The 18,559-nt window shown below is 36.8% G+C and overlaps 3 protein-coding genes across 3 annotated transcripts in view; 2 read left to right on the forward strand and 1 right to left on the reverse strand.

The window, feature by feature from the left end:
• LOC133607918 (claudin-4-like) overlaps positions 1-1,554 on the reverse strand; it is a 6,277-nt gene extending 4,723 nt beyond the window's left edge. Inside the window, exon 1 of the mRNA XM_061962975.2 lies at positions 1,030-1,554. Within this exon, the coding sequence (XP_061818959.1) occupies positions 1,030-1,512 (483 nt within the window). The 5' untranslated portion in view covers positions 1,513-1,554. The remainder of the gene's footprint in view (positions 1-1,029) is intronic.
• Positions 1,555-1,633: 79 nt separating this feature from the next.
• cldn29 (claudin 29) lies at positions 1,634-4,887 on the forward strand. Its single transcript, XM_061962974.2, has 2 exons — positions 1,634-1,702; positions 4,199-4,887. The coding sequence occupies exons 1-2, from the start codon at positions 1,697-1,699 to the stop codon at positions 4,814-4,816; spliced, it is 624 nt and encodes a 207-aa protein (XP_061818958.1). The 5' UTR covers positions 1,634-1,696; the 3' UTR covers positions 4,817-4,887.
• An 8,081-nt stretch (positions 4,888-12,968) lies between these two features.
• LOC133607273 (uncharacterized) overlaps positions 12,969-18,559 on the forward strand; it is a 66,782-nt gene continuing 61,191 nt past the window's right edge. The window contains exon 1 of the mRNA XM_072913861.1: positions 12,969-13,496. Coding sequence (XP_072769962.1) covers positions 13,028-13,496 — 469 coding nt within the window. The 5' untranslated portion in view covers positions 12,969-13,027. The remainder of the gene's footprint in view (positions 13,497-18,559) is intronic.

The following is an 18,559-nucleotide window of genomic DNA, read 5'->3' on the forward strand; positions in this document are numbered from 1 at the left end:
AACTCTAAAGTGTTTGTGAGTTGTAGTTTGTATTTGTGAATGAATCCAGTGCACAGCTGCAGTAATCAATACAAAATGGCGACGTGAGTGCGCAATGTTTATATAGGAACTTTTGATCCTAATTCAGACTCCCAAGTTAGAGCTCCCGTTTTCTTATTGATTTTATAATGTATATTTGTATAATGTGTGTGTTCTGATAGTGACAGAGAATAGAACAAGGATGGACAATTCAACCCTTAACAATGAGTAGATGAGTGTTGTGTGTATATGTGTAAATAAATGAATACTGAAATTCAAGTATTTCTTTTATTTATACATATATATAGCTAGAATTCACTGAAAGTCAAGTATTTCTTATATATATATATATATCTTAACCACGCCCCCCGCCCCACCCCCCAAAATCAGAGGTCTCAAGGTTTGCAAGTATGCTTTAAGTGCATTTCTTGTATTAAATGAAATAGTTCCACACCAGGTATAAATACAAATAATTTTATTTAGAGCTTTGTATAGGTTCTGAAGTCAGTTTTCAAAAGTGTAAAACATTTAATCACTCTGCTGCAGCCATGGGGTGTTTCCAGGTGTGGCTCATTTTGAAGCAGCCATGTGCTTTCCCTTCGTTAGAACTTGGCACAGATGCAAAAGGACCGTTTGAATCTCAACACAAAAGTCTTGAGGTGTCAGTGGCCTTCAATACAGAGGAAAACCGCACACAATTATGTTAGCTTGAGGAGAGGGTCCCCACCCTTAACTTTAAGAGCTCAGAAGGGTCTTAGCACTCTAGCAAGTTTAACTTCCAGGCAGCAAAACTTAGATATTTTAAAAAGTTACATTTATTAAAAATCGTGAGAAAATAGTTAACTAAAGCAGATTAAACAATCAAACATAAGCGCCTCCACTGGCGGCCGAGCGCGGTGCGGAGTATTTCACAGAGTATCTACCGTCCTTGCGAGCGTGACACTGGCAGCACAGCAGCGCCCCCCCGATGATCAGCAGGCCGGCGGACCCCCAGCCGATGAAGAGCGCGGCGCCGAGCTCCCGCCTCTGCGCGTTGGTGATGACGGGGTTGTAGAAGTCGCGGATGACCACGTGGCCGGACCAGGACACCGGGATGAGGCACAGGATGCCGCCCGCCATAACGAAGACCCCCGCCGCGATGGCCACGCGGCTCTTGGCCAGCTCGTCCTCGATGCAGTTGGTGCACTTGCCCCCGGCGGCGGCCAGCAGGAGGCCCATGAGGGCCAGCAGGATGGAGATGACCACCATGGCGCGGGCCGCCTGCAGGTCCTGGGGCAGCGCCAGCATGGAGTCGTAGACCTTGCACTGCATCTGGCCCGTGCTCTGCTTCACGCAGTTCATCCACAGGCCCTCCCAGAACACCTGCGCCGTCACGATGTTGCTGCCGATGAACGCCGTCACCTTCCACATGGGCAGCGCGCACACGATGATGTCGCCCAGGAAGCCCACGGTCGCCAGGAAGATGCCGAACATCTGGAGGCCTGCGGACGCCATGTCGTCGTGTGGTAGGAAAGGTGCGTGAAGGAGCCTGCTCACCTGCTGCATTTATGTGGCCATGTGACAGCAGGGGCTGCTGTGATTGGCTGTTGGACTTAATTGCAAGTGGAAACACCTGTGAAGACTCTCTCACACACACATGCACTTCTTGGCTGCCTGATTGGGACTCATCACCTCTGAAATGCTGGTAAACTTCTTTTTTTTAATTGATCACCTGACTTTTTTTCATCAACGTTACTCCAATCAAGCTAAGAGTCCACCTGTGCTCCTCAGTTTGTTGTCTCCACACACACCAAGAGAACAGAGCTAAAATGACAACACAGGTGTTTTGAATGTCCACTTTGTATGCTGACGGATGATGTCACCATGGTAGCAGGACGCATGCATGCCCCCTAGTGGACGTATAGTCAGCGCTTTGAGGTCATGACCTGTGAAAGGAGACAAAAACAGTAACCATGTCAAAGCCGCTCGGGTTGCTACGCATTTTGACATTGCCGCAAGTACACTTAAGTCTCCTAAAGGCGTCAATTGTTGCACTTAAAGTGGTCCAAATGTACAGTGCTGGACACTTAGTAGTCGTCTTCTTGGGGACAAAATAACTCAAATAGTTGCAATTCCCCATTAAAAAGTAAAGAGACATAATGAAAAGAAAATGAAGAAAAATATAAAATAGCGTAAAATAAAAAAAATGAAAAAGGGGGGCAAAAGGGAAGAAAATAGAAAATGCAAGAATTTACATTTGAAAAAAATTTAAATAACGACAAAGACAGAAAAAAAAGGAATAAGGCAAAAAGAAGAAAAAACAATTAAAAAAGAAAATGCAAAAAATACAATTTAAGAAAATAGACAAAGACAAAAACTAATTAAAATCTGAAAAACATAAAATAAAGAAAAAACAAGTGAAAGGGGAACAAATGATGACAAAAAGCTGAGAAATATAGTTTGAAAAAGACAAAGTAAACATTTGGCAAAAAAGAAGAAATAGCAAAAATTATTATATTAAAAAATGACAATAATAAAAAGAAGAAGAAAAAGGAAAACGCATCATTATTGGTTTTGAAAGATACATTTGGAAAACACGAAAGAAGGACACAAACACAAAGAAGAAAAAGACTAAAAGGGAAAAAGGCGAATAAGAAAAAAGACTTGAAGAAAGAAGACAGAATTTTTTATATCAAAAAGACAAGCAAGAATAAAACAAACAAGAAGAGAAACCAAGAAAAAGAGGAAAAACAAAGAAAAAAAGAGAAAACAAATTGTTTAAAAGGAAAAAATGTAAAGAAAAAAGGCAAAAAGAAGAGCAAATGAAAACAATTTCTATAAGAAAAAATTAAGGGAATAGAAAATGCAGAAATATGCATTTAATATAATGAAATGGAGACAAAGAAAAACAAAACAAAAAAGTGAAATAAAAATGCAGTAAAACAATAAAGGAACAAAGAAGACAAAACTCATAAAAAAGAAAATGCAAAAAGTACAATTTAGGAAAATAAAAACTAATTAAAATTTGAAAAATATAAAATAATAAAAACAACTAGTGAAAGGGGAACAAATGATGACAAAACGCTGAGGTTTACAGTTTTGTAAAAGATGAAGAAGAAGAAAGTAAATATTTTAAAAAAAGAAGAAAAAGCAAAAAAATAGAAAAGAAAGACAATGAAAAATAAAATGCATCAATATTTGTTTTGAAAGTAAAATTTGGAAAACACAAAAGAAGGGCACAAATACAAATAAGAAAAACACTAAGAAGAAAAAATGAGGAAAAAAGGCAAAAGACTTGAAGAAAGAAGGAAAGACAGAATGTTTTAAATCGAAAAGACAAGCAAGAAGAAAACAAACAAGAAGAGAAACAAAGAAAAAAACTGAAAAATATAAAAGAAGGAAAACGTTTCTAGAAAATGGCAAAGAGAATAGCAAACGTAAAAAAGCACATGCAAAAAAATGTAATTTAAAAATAGAAAAAAACTAAGAAGAAAAAAAATCTGAAAAATATTAAATAAAAAAAATCCAAAAAGACAAAGAAAAAAACAAGGAAAAGGGACCAAATGGGGGGAAAAAAACATATAAATAGTTTTAAAAGAGAAAAAGACAAACAAGAAGAAAAATATAAAAGAAGGAAAATTAACTTCTTAGCCTTTTTTTTAAATAAAATACTACAAACAAGAAGAAAAAGAAGGAAAACAAATTGCAGTATTATTTTTTTAATAAAATAAAACAAAAACAAACAGTTGAAAAATACAAAAGGACACAAATAAACGAAAACAAAGACAGAGAAGGTAAAAAAAAAAGAAGAAGAATTAAGAAAGAAAAAAAGGCGGATTTTTTAAAAAGAAAAACAAAGAAAAAGAAAAACAAAGGATAAGCAGGAAAATATAAAAGGAAAAAAAGACAAGAAAAGTGGGTCAATATTGCGATCTTCATGGACTTGTGACAGCACTCCACAAAGTGACACCTGAGTACTGACGTCTTCCATTCGAGAGCTCGCTAGAGTCTTACTTTGATGACATCATCAATCAGCGGCCTGTGAGCGCCTGACCCTCCAGTGATGGCGGTCTAAGCCGGCGACCTCCCACATGGGCTTGTGTCCCGCCTCTCCAGACGCTATAAAAGTTGTAGTGTCCCGCGAGCCGCTCACACTTTGACACTCGCGTGGCGGTCACAGATGGCGTCTTTGGGCCTGCAGGTTCTGGGCATCGGTCTGGCGGTGCTGGGCTGGATCGGGAACATCCTGATCTGCATGCTGCCCATGTGGAAGGTGTCGGCCTTCATCGGCAACAACATCGTGGTGGCGCAGGCCATCTGGGAGGGTCTGTGGATGACCTGCGTGGTGCAGAGCACGGGCCAGATGCAGTGCAAGGTCTACGACTCCCTGCTGGCGCTGCCGCCGGACCTCCAGGCGGCCCGCGCCATGGTGGTCATCGGCATCCTCTTCGCGCTCTTCGGCCTGCTGCTGTCGGTGGTGGGGGGCAAGTGCACCACCTGCGTGGAGGACAAGGCGGCCAAAGCCCGGGTGGCCATCGCCGCCGGCGTCTTCTTCCTGCTGAGCGGCGCCCTGTGCCTGGTGACCGTGTCGCTGCCCGCCAACACCATCATCAAGGACTTCTACAACCCGGCCGTGCCCGACGCCCAGAGGAGGGAGCTGGGGGCCTGCCTCTACGTGGGCTGGGGGGCTTCTGGACTGCTCCTGATCGGGGGCGCCCTCCTGTGCTGCCAGTGCCCGCCGCCGTCAGGAGGCCACCGCTACGGCGCCGCCAAATACTCGGCCCCCAAACCCAGCAGCCCGGCCAAGGAATTTGTGTGAAGGAGTTTCTTTGTGACTAACCAGACCAGGTCTGTTCATGTAAAAGTCTTTTTAACACCTCTCTGTCCTAAACTTTCACAATAAAAGCCTTTTTTTATCTTTGGTCCAGCAGCCCCTCCTCTTCTTTCGCCACCAAAAGTGAGAAATGTCGTGCTGATTTTTACCCACAATGCATTGTTCCCAACAAAGGATTGTTGGCCCTCAAAGGACGCTGTCACACGTTTGTAAAGAAGACATTACGGAGGCGGGGCATCCATCACGCCGACGCCTCCTGGCAGATGTGCGCTTGTAGACTCGGGAGTCAACACGCATTCTTCTGGCGCATCCCACCGTTTCCTAGCGACGTGAGCGCCAGCGTGCACGGCCGCTGTTGTCTCCGTGACACCGCGTGTAAATCAGTGTCCCTCGCGACGGTCCTCTGGGGAAAACATCTCCGAGACGCCGTCAGGGGCGGCCTGATACAGCCGCCAATACAATACCAACATTGGAGTCTTTTCTTTTCTTTTTTTTTACAATTTATTAATCAATCAAACAAAACAATAACAACAAACATGACACAGAACAATCTAAAGGTAGTGAAACAAAAATGAATATTATCAACAACAGTATCAATATTAGTAACAATTTCAATATAACAGTAATTAAAAATCCCTCATTGACATTATCATTAGACATTAATATATATTAATATATATATATATATATATATATATATATATATATATATATATATAAATATATATATATAAATATATATATATATATATATGTATGTATATATATATATATATATATATATATATATATATATATATATATATATATATATATATATATATATATATATGTATGAAATACTTGACTAGTGCACCCTCACTAAGTGAGGCTCAGGAGGAACACTTTGTGATCAAAAGTAGTGAACAACAATGTAAGACACACATTTTTTATTGCAAGAATGTAAATAAAATAACAATTATTTTTGAATTATTTTACAATTAAAAATTGGTCGGCATATATTTTATTTTGTGAACAAAATGTTAGTGATAATGTTTATCATTAAAAAGGAAAGAAGAAAAAACTAAGAAAAAAAAGGAAAATCTAAAATGGAAAATAAAAATTAAATAAGGAAAAATATAAATGCATGAATACACAATTATCTAAACACAGTTTTGTTTGTATATTTTCAGGATATATATATAAAAATATATATATACATATATATATATATATATATATATATATATATATATATATATATATATATATATATATATATATATATATATATATATATATATCCTGAAAATATGCAAACAAAACTGTGTTTAGATAATTGATACTTCAAACTTGCATAAATAAATATTAAGGAATATAACATAACTTGGCTTCTGAGAGCTTCAAAATGTAATGAATAAAATGCTAAAGTTGTTGATAAACCAGCAATTATTTTAATAATTAAATATGGTCATTTTAAATGAATTATTATGATAATTTAAAATTAATTATTTCCGACATGTTTATTTTAATGTATAATTCTATGGCTGGATGTAATAAGGAGTCAGAAAAAATACAAATAAAAATAAAATTAATTTTGATGTTTTTAGCAAAATATAGTAAAAATGTATTTAGTTTTTTTTTTTTTAAATGAATAAATATATTTATTTTTAGGTAAGATAAACATAATAATACAATCTATCTCTAGTCTGGATGATTTAGTTCTTGTCACCCTGTTGTCATAAAGAAAAGGCTGTCCTCACTCAGGTCCGCATGGAGCTGGAGGGGGCGTGGCCTCCAGCGCCGGCTGAAAATCGGGAGATTTTCGGGAGAATATTTGTCCCGGGAGGTTTTCGGGGGAGGCGCTGAATTTCGTGAGTCTCCCGGAAAATTCGTGAGGGTTGGCAAGTATGTTTTCAACCCATATTCAGTTGAATATGCTACAAAGACAACATATTTGATGTTCAAACTGATAAACATTTTTTTTTTTGCAAATAATCATTAACCTTAGAATTTGATGCCAGCAACACGTGACAAAGAAGTTGGGAAAGGTGGCAATAAATACTGACAAAGTTGAGGAATGCTCATCAAACACTTATTTGGAACATCCCACAGGTGAACAGGCTAATTTGGAACAGGTGGGTGCCATGATTGGGTATAAAAGTAGATTCCATGAAATGCTCAGTCATTCACAAACAAGGATGGGGCGAGGGTCACCACTTTGTCAACAAATGCGTGAGCAAATTGTTGAACAGTTTAAGAAAAATCTTTCTCAACCAGCTGTTGCAAGGAATTTAGGGATTTCACCATCTATGGTCTGTAATATCATCAAAGGGTTCAGAGAATCTGGAGAAATCACTGCACGTAAGCAGCTAAGCCCGTGACCTTCGATCCCTCAGGCTGTACTGCATCAACAAACGACATCAGTGTGTAAAGGATATCACCACATGGGCTCAGGAACACTTCAGAAACCCTCTGTCAGTAACTACAGTTGGTCGCTACATCTGTAAATGCAAGTTAAAACTCTCCTATGCAAGGCGAAAACCGTTTATCAACAACACCCAGAAACGCCGTCAGCTTCGCTGGGCCTGAGCCCATCTAAGATGGACTGATACAAAGTGGAAAAGTGTTCTGTGGTCTGACGAGTCCACATTTCAAATTGTTTTTGGAAACTGTGAACGTCGTGTCCTCCGGACCAAAACCAGCAAACTTATACTAAAAACTAATTTATTGTTCTTAATGGAAAGGCAACAAGGCAAGCGCTCGTTACTCTCGGGGTCTCCTAGCCGCTCAGGCAAATCATATGGTCTAAAAATGCATTTTTCCATCGATAACATGACATCATCGCGCCAAGTGCGTGCTCTTTCAGTCAATTAGTGCGCATATATACAGCCTGGCCCCCGGCCAAAAATTTTTTAATTGTAATTTTGAGGAATTTATCTGAATGTGCATGAACTATTTCTGTTCAAAATTGTTAGAAATGTCAAATGTTTAAAATATTAACTGTCAGTTTACTGTACCGTGCCAACTGTACTACTATAGGAGTATGTATTTTTTTACAATATATACAAAGCTCTAAATAAAATTATTTGTATTGTATTTATACCTGGTGTGGAACTATTTCATTTAATTCAAGAAGCGCACTTAAAGTAAAGCTGTGTGTCAGTGAACATGCTTTAATGTGTGTCACTGCCAACTACAGGACCGGAGTGGAACAGCATCACCATCGCTATAAGAGAGCAGGTTTGACAGGTTACATGTGATAATCCAACCGTTAACGTGGCGATATTAAAAGAAGACCATTTCAAAACCGTATGTTCTCATTAGTTATTATTTAAATGCTGCTAAAAAAAAATAATTTGTGGTTGAAAAACACTGTTCTAATACATAACCTCTTGGCAGCGGTAATAACGGAGCGAATACTTTATTTATCCCACAATTTGGAATTATGTGGTTGCAGCGCAGATACATAAAGCCCACAAAAGTAAGTGGAAAAAGTTAACATGAAAACATAAAGGCATCATTAAAACACAAGGGAAATAAGTCATTAAAGGGGAACTGCACTTTTTCTGTGTAATACTAACTTTTCACCTCCAGGGGTCAAAGTGAAAATGTGCCAAAGACTGAGCACTGTCAGTGAGTTTGGTTGCAAGCCACAAATACTTAGTGAAAATATTCCAATAGATGGCAACTACACTGCAAAAAGTCAATGTTCAAAAACAAGAAAAAATAAATAAATTTTAGGGGTATTTTACTTGAACTAAGCAAAATTATCTGCCAATAGAAAAAGAAAATTTGGCTTGTCAAGACTTTCCAAAACAAGTCAAATTAGCTAACCTCAATGAACTCAAAAATACCTTAAAATAAGTATATTCTCACTAATAACAAGTGCACTTTTCTTGGTTGAAAAAAAAAAAGAGACCTTTTTGCTCAATATGTTGAAAAAAGTTCTTAAATGAAGTAAATGCTAGTGCCATTATCTTGACATAATATGTGCTCGGCATTACATTTCTTGAAACCAGCAAACTTATACTAAAAACTAGTTTGTTTCTTAATGGAAAGGCAACAAGGCAACCGCTTGTTACTCTCGGGGTCTCCTAGCCGCTCAGGCAAATCATATTGTCTAAAAATGCATTTTTCCATCGATAACATGACATCATCGCGCCAAGTGCGTGCTCTTTCAGTCAATTAGTGCGCAACAACAACATGCTTTTTGACGACTTTTAATCGTTGGGTTCTGACGTTGATTTGACCATTTAATTTTGGTAATTTTCCAACCAATATTCTATAACACAAATACAACGTTGAAACATGCTTTTTGACAACATATACTCAATGTCGGGTTCTGACGTTGATTTGACCATTTAATTTTGATAATTTTCCAACCAATATTCTACAAAACAAATGCAATGTTGAAACAACATGCTTTTTGACAACGTTTAATCAATGTTTGGTTCTGACGTTCATTTGACCATTGAATTCTGGTCATTTTAAAACCAAAATTCTATGACACAAATACAACTTTGAAACAACATGCTTTTTGACGACATTTATTCAATGTTGGGTTCTGACGTTGATTTGACCATTTAATTTTGGTAATTTTCCAACCAATATTCTACAACGTTGAAAGAATATATATATATATATATATATATATATATATATATATATATATATATATATATATATATATATATATATATATATATATATAACATTTGTGAATGAACTATTTGTTCAAAATTGTTTGAAATGTCACATGTTAAATGTTTGAATATTAACTGTCCGTTTACTGTACTGTGCCAACTGTACTACTATATGAGTACGTATTTTCTCTTGTTTCATTGAAAATGAAACAGCAAAGTTCATTTGGCTGTCATCTGTTTCAATTATGAGACACAATTGTGTCAAAGTCATGATTTTTTTTTTTTCATGCTTGAAATAAGAAATGATTACTTTAAAAAAAAGTAGTTTTATACTTGTGAGTGTTGATGACACAGCTTTGCAACACTTGATATTTGTCATGTCTGTGCGATCATGTTTTTGTTTTGGTCATGTTCGGTTTTGTTTTTGGACTTTTTGTGCACTTTTGTTTTGTCACCGTAGCAACCATTAGTTTTCACGCATCTGTTTCACGTTTTGAGTCACGCACCTGTTTTCGTTAATCATGTCTATAGTATTTAAGTTCATTGTTTTCAGTTTGTCGTTCTGACGACATCCCCACATTTATGCTCTGCACATTTCTGACTCTTTTTTCATGTCCATCGTTCACGCTGCTCCTTTTTGTCCATGCCAAGTAAGTTTTGTTTATTATTGCCACAGTTAGTGTTTTTTTGTTGTTCATAGTTTTTGCCTTTGTGCAAGTGTTTGGTTTCATAGTTTGTTCTCCGCCATTGTGCGCACCTTTTGTTTACTTCCTTGTTTTGTATTTATAGTGTTTAAATAAAAATGTACCTTCATTCCCGTCTCGCCCGAGCCAACTTTCCGTTGCATCCCGGAAAAGCAAACACCCAGGACCAAGTCATGACAGTTAAGCAAAAGACAAGGCAAGGCATGGACATGGGCATGGACGCTAGAGAGCACGAATAAAACGAGACAATCTGGCACAGAACTAGTGATGGGTCCGGCAACACCGATGCATCGGCGCATGCGTCGAGCTCATAGAGCAAAACCCTGTGTCGGTGCGCGTACCGCTTTTAGAAAGTCACGTGACCGATCATGAGCTGTTTTGGTCACGTGACCGATACGCGAACTGTGTCGCACTGACGCCTCCTCTGTGCCCTGTGAGCGGGTCTTTTCTACAGCCGGAGAAATAATAACTAAGAAGAGAAATCGTCTGAAATGTAATACGTCGGAAAAACTTTTTTTTTTTTTATAAAAATGTGTAAAAAAATAAAATTAAAAAAATTCCCAGTCCACAATCATCCACAACACGTTCTCTTAGATTTCCATGTTATGATACATGTTCACATTATTTATTGACTGTATCTAAAAAAGATAAAAGTATATTTTTTATTTAAATGAAGATATGAAATAATCCTAAATGAAATACAATGACTTGGTTTATATTATTGTATATACTAGGGCAGGGGTCACCAACGCGGTGCCCGCGGGCACCAGGTCGCCCGTAAGCACCAGATGAGTTGCCCGCTTGCCTGTTCTAAAAATAGCTCAAATAGCAGCACTTACCAGTGAGCTGCCTTTATTTTTTAAATTGTATTTATTTACTGGCAAGCAGGTCTCGCTTTGCTCAACATTTTTAATTCTAAAAGAGACAAAACTCAAATAGAATTTGAAAATCCAAGAAAATATTTTAAAGACTTGGTCTTCACTTGGAATAAGCGGTAGAAAATGGATGGATGGTTGGATGGATGGGTCTTCACTTGTTTAAATAAATTCATTTATTTTTTTACTTTGCTTCTTATTACTTTTAGAAATACAATTTTAGAGAAAAAATACAACCTTAAAAATTATTTTAGGATTTTTAAACAAATATACCTTTTTACCTTTTAAATTTCTTCCTCTTCTTTCCTGACAATTTAAATCAATGTTCAAGTAATTTTTAAATTTTTTTATTGTAAAGAATAATAAACATTTTAGCTTCTGTTTTTTCGACGAAGAATATTTGTGAAATATTTCTTCAAACTTACTATGATTAAAATTCCAAAAAATTATTCTGGCAAATCTAGAAAATCTGTAGAATCAAATTTAAATCTTATTTCAAAGTATTTTGAATTTATTTTAAAGTTTTTGTTCTGGAAAATCTAGAAGAAATACTGATTTGTCTTTGTTAGAAATATAGCTTGGTCTAATTTGTTATATATTCTAACAAAGTGCAGATTGGATTTTAAGCAATTTAAAACATGTCATCAAAATTCTAAAATGTATCTTAATCAGGTCAAATTACTAATGATGTTCCATAAATTATTTTTTAAATTTTTTCAAAAAGATTCAAATTAGCTAGTTTTTCTCTTCTTTTTGTCGGTTGAATTTTGAATTTTAAAGAGTCGAAATTGAAGATAAACTATGTTTCAAAATGTTATTTTAATTTTTTTCGTGTTTTCTCCTCTTTTAAACCGTTCAATTAAGTGTTTTTTTTTCATCATTTATTCTCTACAAAAAACCTTCCGTAAAAGGAAAAAAAAATGTACGACGGAATGACAGCCAGAAATACCCATTTTTTTATATATATAAATTTATTTATTTAGCTATTCTTGTTTAAATCACACTTACGTGTAACTTACAAATGACAATATATTTATTTATTTAAGTGTGTATCAAACTGGTAGCCCTTCGCATTAATCAGTACCCAAGAAGTAGTTTTTGGTTTCAAAAAGGTTGGTGACCCCTGTACTAGGGCAAAAAATCAGTGTCAGTTGAGTCGGTCCATAGGTTGCCTGTAGGGATTTTTAATGTCCAGCAGATGTCAGTATTTAGTGACACAGTATCGACACAGTATCAATACAGTTTTGCAATGTGTCGAAACGCTTCATGACGCCTCATCAACCCATCACTACACAGAACAAAGGGAGGAGTGGGCTTATAAAACACATGAGGGTAATAGGGAACAGGTGGAAACAATCAGGGAACCTGGATGACGTCAGACTGATGACACAAAAGGAAGGGCAAGTGACCTGAAACGAGAGGAGAGTTACTTTTCAAACTAAAACATGCAAATCACAAGACAGAAAAACCCAAGACAAGACTTCCCAATATTCTAGTTTCAAGCATGTTTTACTCAATATAGCTCATCAAATCTCAGCAACAAGCTGTCATATCTTACTGAGATCATTTCGGACCAAAACACTTAAAACAAGTAAAACACTCTGACATAAAATCTGCTCAGTGAGAAGAATGATCTTATCAGACAGAAAATAAGCAAATATCACTCTTATTTGAGATATTTAATTTTACTTAGATTTCAGTTTTTGCAGTGCGGTCTTTTTGCACCAATAGCTTCATTCAAGTAAAGGTTGCAGCGCCACCTGGTTGGTCGTCAGTAAAGTTTTGATGTCAAATACTTCCTCCTCCTCCTCCTTGTTGTTTACCCACAAAGGAATCAGGCCGAGCGAGAAACCGGATCCCCAAACTAGCCGAGTCCCTCCCTTGTTTGTCTTGTGTTGAAGTTGCACTGCGAGCTCCATGCAGTGGAGAGTGCTTTGGTCCGGACTGTGTTGACTCTAAACCGCCTTTTGAGCGGCGCGTGAGGGCGGCGACATGCACACGCAGCTGGTGGGCATCATCCTGGGCATCATCGGCCTCCTGGGGACCGGCCTCATCTGCGGACTGCCCGCCTGGAAGGTGACGCCCTTCGTGGGCGCCAACATCATCACCGCTCAGATATTCTGGGAGGGTCTGTGGATGAACTGCGTGATCCAGAGCACGGGCCAATCGCAGTGTAAGGCGTACGACTCCATCTTGGCGCTGCCCCGCGAGCTGCAGGCCTCCCGGGCCCTGGTGTGCGTCTCCTTGGCGGTGGGCGCGGTGGCCGTCGGACTGTTTGTGCTCGGGGCTCGGTGCACCAGCTTCTTCCGCCACGACTGGCCCACCAAGAACAACTTGGGGGTGGCGGCCGGCGTGGTCTTTGTGCTCGCCGGCGTCCTCTGCATCATCCCTGTCAGCGTGATGGCGCACAGCATCATCACGGGCTTCTTCAACCCGCTGCCCACCGAGGAGAGGCGGGGGGAACTGGGCGCCTCCGTCTACGTGGGCTGGGTCTCTGGAGCGCTGCTCGTCATTGGCGGGGTGCTCATTTGCTCAACGTACAGATGCTGAGGGCACATACGTACACTGTTGACTTTCGCTTTACTGTAAGTTTACTGTAGGTTACCCGGCAGGCACGAGACATTGAAACAACGTTGAGAACTTGTTCATTTAGGTCCTGACGTTGAGCAACTCAAACATAACGTTGGAACAACGTGCTTTTTGACGACTTTTAATCAACGTTGGGTTCTGACGTTGATTTGACCATTGAATTTTGGTCATTTTCCAAACAATATTTTATAACACAAATACAACGTTGAAACAACATGCTTTTTGACAACATTTATTCAATGTTGGGTTCTGACACTGATTTGACCATTGAAATTTGGTCATTTTCCAACCAATATTTTATAACAGAAATACAACATTGACACAGCATGCTTTTTGACGACGTTTAATCAATGTTGGGTTCTGACGTTGATTTGACCATTTAATTTTGTCATTTCCCAACCAATATTTTATAACACAAATACAACGTTGAAACAACATGCTTTTTGACGACTTTTAATCAACGTTGGGTTCTGACGTTGATTTGAACATTTAATTTAGGTAATTTTCCAACCGATAATCTACAACGTTGAAACATGCTTTTTGACAACGTTTAATCAATGTTGGGTTCTGACGTTGATTTGACCATTGAATTTTGGTCATTTTCCAACCAATATTTTATAACACAAATGCAACGTTGAAACAACATGCTTTTTGACGACTTTTAATCCTTGGGTTCTGACGTTGATTTGACCATTGAATTTGGGTCATTTTCCAACCAATATTTTATAACAAAAAAACAACATTGAAACAACATGCTTTTTGACGACGTTCAATCAATGTTGGGTTCTGACATTGATTTAACCATTTAATTTTGGTCAATTTCCAACCAATATTTTAAAACGTTGAAACATGCTTTTTGACAACGTTTAATCAACGTCAGGTTTTGACGTTGATTTGACCATTTCATATTGGTAATTTTCCAAACCAAAATTCTACAACACAAATACAACGTTGAAACAACATACTTTTTGACAACATTTAATCAATGTTGGCTTCTGACATTGATTTGACCCTTTAATTTTGGTCATTTACCAACCAATATTCTACAACGTTGAAACATGCTTTTTGACGACCTTTATTCAATGTTGGGTTCTGACGTTGATTTGACCATTGAAATTTGGTAATTTCCCAACCGATATTCTACAAAACAAATACAATGTTGACACAACATGCTTTTTGACAACGTTTAATCAATGTTGGGTTTTGACGTTGATTTGACCATTTCATTTTGGTAATTTTCCAACCAATATTCTACAACACAAATACAACATTAAAACATGCTTTTTAACAACGTTTACTCAATGTTGGGTTCCTACGTTGATTTGACCATTGAATTTTGGTCATTTTCTGACCAATATTCTACGACACAAATACAACGTTGAAACAACATGCTTTTTGAGGACTTTTAATCGTCGGGTTCTGACGTTGATTTGACCATTGAATTTTGGTCATTTCCCAACCAATATTTTATAACAAAAAAACAATGTTGAAACAACATGCTTTTTGACAGCGTTTAATCAATGTTGGGTTCTGACATTTATTAGACCATTTAATTTTGGTCATTTTCCAACCAATATTCTACAACGTTGAAACATGCTTTTTGACAACGTTTAATCAACGTCGGGTTTTGACGTTGATTTGACCATTTCATTTTGGTAATTTTCCAACCAATATTCTACAACACAAATACAACGTTGAAACAACATGCTTTTTGACAACATTTATTCAATGTTGGGTTCTGACATAGACTTGACCATTGGAATTTTTGTCATTTCCCAACCAATATTTTATAACACAAATACAACGTTGAAACAACATGATTTTTGACAATGTTTAATCGTCGGGTTCTGACCTTGATTTGACCATTGAATTTTGGTCATTTACCAACCAATATTTTATAACACAAATACAACATTAAAACATGCTTTTTGACAACATTTATTCAATGTTGGGTTCTGACGTTGATTTGACCATTTAATTTTGGTAATTTCCCAGCCAATATTCTACAACACAAATACAACGTTGAAACAACATGCTTTTTGACAACATTTACTCAATGTCGGGTTCTGACGTTGATTTGACCATTGAATTTTGGTCATTTCCCAACCGATATTCTACAACACAAGCCAAACGCTGAAACAACATGCTTTTTGACAAAGTGTATTAAATGTTGGGTTGTGACGTTGATTTGACCATTGAATTTTGGTCATTTCCCAACCGATATTCTACAACACAAATACAATGTTGAAACAACATGCTTTTTGACAACGTTTAATCGATGTTGGGTTCTGACGTTCATTTGACCATTGAATTTTGGTCATTTTAAAACCAAAATTCTATGACACAAATACAACTTTGAAACAACATGCTTTTTGACGACATTTATTCAATGTTGGTTTCTGACATTGATGTGACCATTTAATTTTGGTAATTTTCCAACCAATATTCTACAACATTGAAACAACATGCTTTTTGACAACATTTACTCAATGTCGGGTTCTGATGATGATTTGATCATTGAATTTTGGTCATTTCCCAACCGATATTCTACAACACAAGCCAAACGTTGAAATAACATGCTTTTTGACAAAGTTTAGTAAATGTTGGGTTGTGACGTTGATTTGACCATTGAATTTTGGTCATTTCCCAACCAATATTTTATAACACAAATACAACGTTGAAACAACATGCTTTTTGACGACTTTTAATCAACGTCGGGTTCTGATGTTGTTTTGACCATTTAATTTTGGTAATTTTCCAACCACTATTCTACAACACAAATACAACGTTGAAACAACATGCTTTTTGACAACGTTTACTCAATGTCGAGTTCTGATGTTGATTTGACCATTGAATTTTGGTCATTTTCCAACCAATATTTTATAACACAAATACAACGTTGAAACAACATACTTTTTGACGACTTTTAATCAACGTCGGGTTCTGATGTTGATTTGACCATTTAATTTTGGTCATTTTCCAACCAATATTCTACGACACAAATACAACGTTGAAACAACATGCTTTTTGACAACATTTATTCAATGTTGGGTTCTGACGTTGATTTGACCATTGAATTTTGGTCATTTTCTAACCAATATTCTACGACACAAATACAACGTTGAAACAACATGCTTTTTGACGACTTTTAATCCTTGGGTTCTGACGTTGATTTGACCATTTAATTTAGGTCATTTCCCAACCAATATTTTATAACAAAAAAACAATGTTGAAACAACATGCTTTTTGACAGCGTTTAATCAATGTTGGGTTCTGACATTTATTAGACCATTTAATTTTGGTCATTTTCCAACCAATATTCTACAACGTTGAAACATGCTTTTTGACAACGTTTAATCAACGTCGGGTTTTGACGTTGATTTGACCATTTCATTTTGGTAATTTTCCAACCAATATTCTACAACACAAATACAACGTTGAAACAACATGCTTTTTGACAACATTTATTCAATGTTGGGTTCTGACATAGACTTGACCATTGGAATTTTTGTCATTTCCCAACCAATATTTTATAACACAAATACAACGTTGAAACAACATGCTTTTTGACAATGTTTAATCGTCGGGTTCTGACCTTGATTTGACCATTGAATTTTGGTCATTTACCAACCAATATTTTATAACACAAATACAACATTAAAACATGCTTTTTGACAACATTTATTCAATGTTGGGTTCTGACGTTGATTTGACCATTTAATTTTGGTAATTTCCCAGCCAATATTCTACAACACAAATACAACGTTGAAACAACATGCTTTTTGACAACATTTACTCAATGTCGGGTTCTGACGTTGATTTGACCATTGAATTTTGGTCATTTCCCAACCGATATTCTACAACACAAGCCAAACGCTGAAACAACATGCTTTTTGACAAAGTGTATTAAATGTTGGGTTGTGACGTTGATTTGACCATTGAATTTTGGTCATTTCCCAACCGATATTCTACAACACAAATACAACGTTGAAACAACATGCTTTTTGACAACGTTTAATCGATGTTGGGTTCTGACGTTCATTTGACCATTGAATTTTGGTCATTTTAAAACCAAAATTCTATGACACAAATACAACTTTGAAACAACATGCTTTTTGACGACATTTATTCAATGTTGGGTTCTGACGTTGATTTGACCATTTAATTTTGGTAATTTTCCAACCAATATTCTACAACGTTGAAACAACATGCTTTTTGACAACATTTACTCAATGTCGGGTTCTGACGATGATTTGATCATTGAATTTTGGTCATTTCCCAACCGATATTCTACAACACAAGCCAAACGTTGAAACAACATGCTTTTCGACAAAGTTTATTAAATGTTGGGTTGTGACGTTGATTTGACCATTGAATTTTGGTCATTTTCCAACCAATATTTTATAACACAAATACAACATTAAAACATGCTTTTTGACAACATTTATTCAATGTTGGGTTCTGACGTTGATTTGACCATTTAATTTTGGTAATTTCCCAGCCAATATTCTACAACACAAATACAACGTTGAAACAACATGCTTTTTGACAACGCTTAATCAATGTTGGGTTCTGACGTTGATTTGACCATTGAATTTTGGTCATTTCCCAACCAATATTTTACAACACAAATACAACATTGAAACATGCTATTTGACTATGTTTATTCAATGTTGGGTTCTGATGTTGACTTGACCATTGAAATTTGGTCTCAATTTACAAATACAACTATTTTGCAACGTTGTTTTAAAAAACATGTATGTATAATCAACGTTGTATCGATGTTGGGTTACTTTAGCTTTACTTGATTCTTGCCTTGGTCGGAAACTTTTCCTACTTGAATGTAGTGCACAAACTGTAGCAGCAAGAGTTTTATCGTGGAGAAAGCGTGAGATTGTAAATATTGCTTATAATTGCTTAGTTGTTGTAAGGTTT

The sequence above is a fragment of the Nerophis lumbriciformis genome, linkage group LG09, assembly GCF_033978685.3.
Source record: "Nerophis lumbriciformis linkage group LG09, RoL_Nlum_v2.1, whole genome shotgun sequence".
In the NCBI taxonomy this organism is placed as follows: Eukaryota; Metazoa; Chordata; class Actinopteri; order Syngnathiformes; family Syngnathidae; genus Nerophis; species Nerophis lumbriciformis.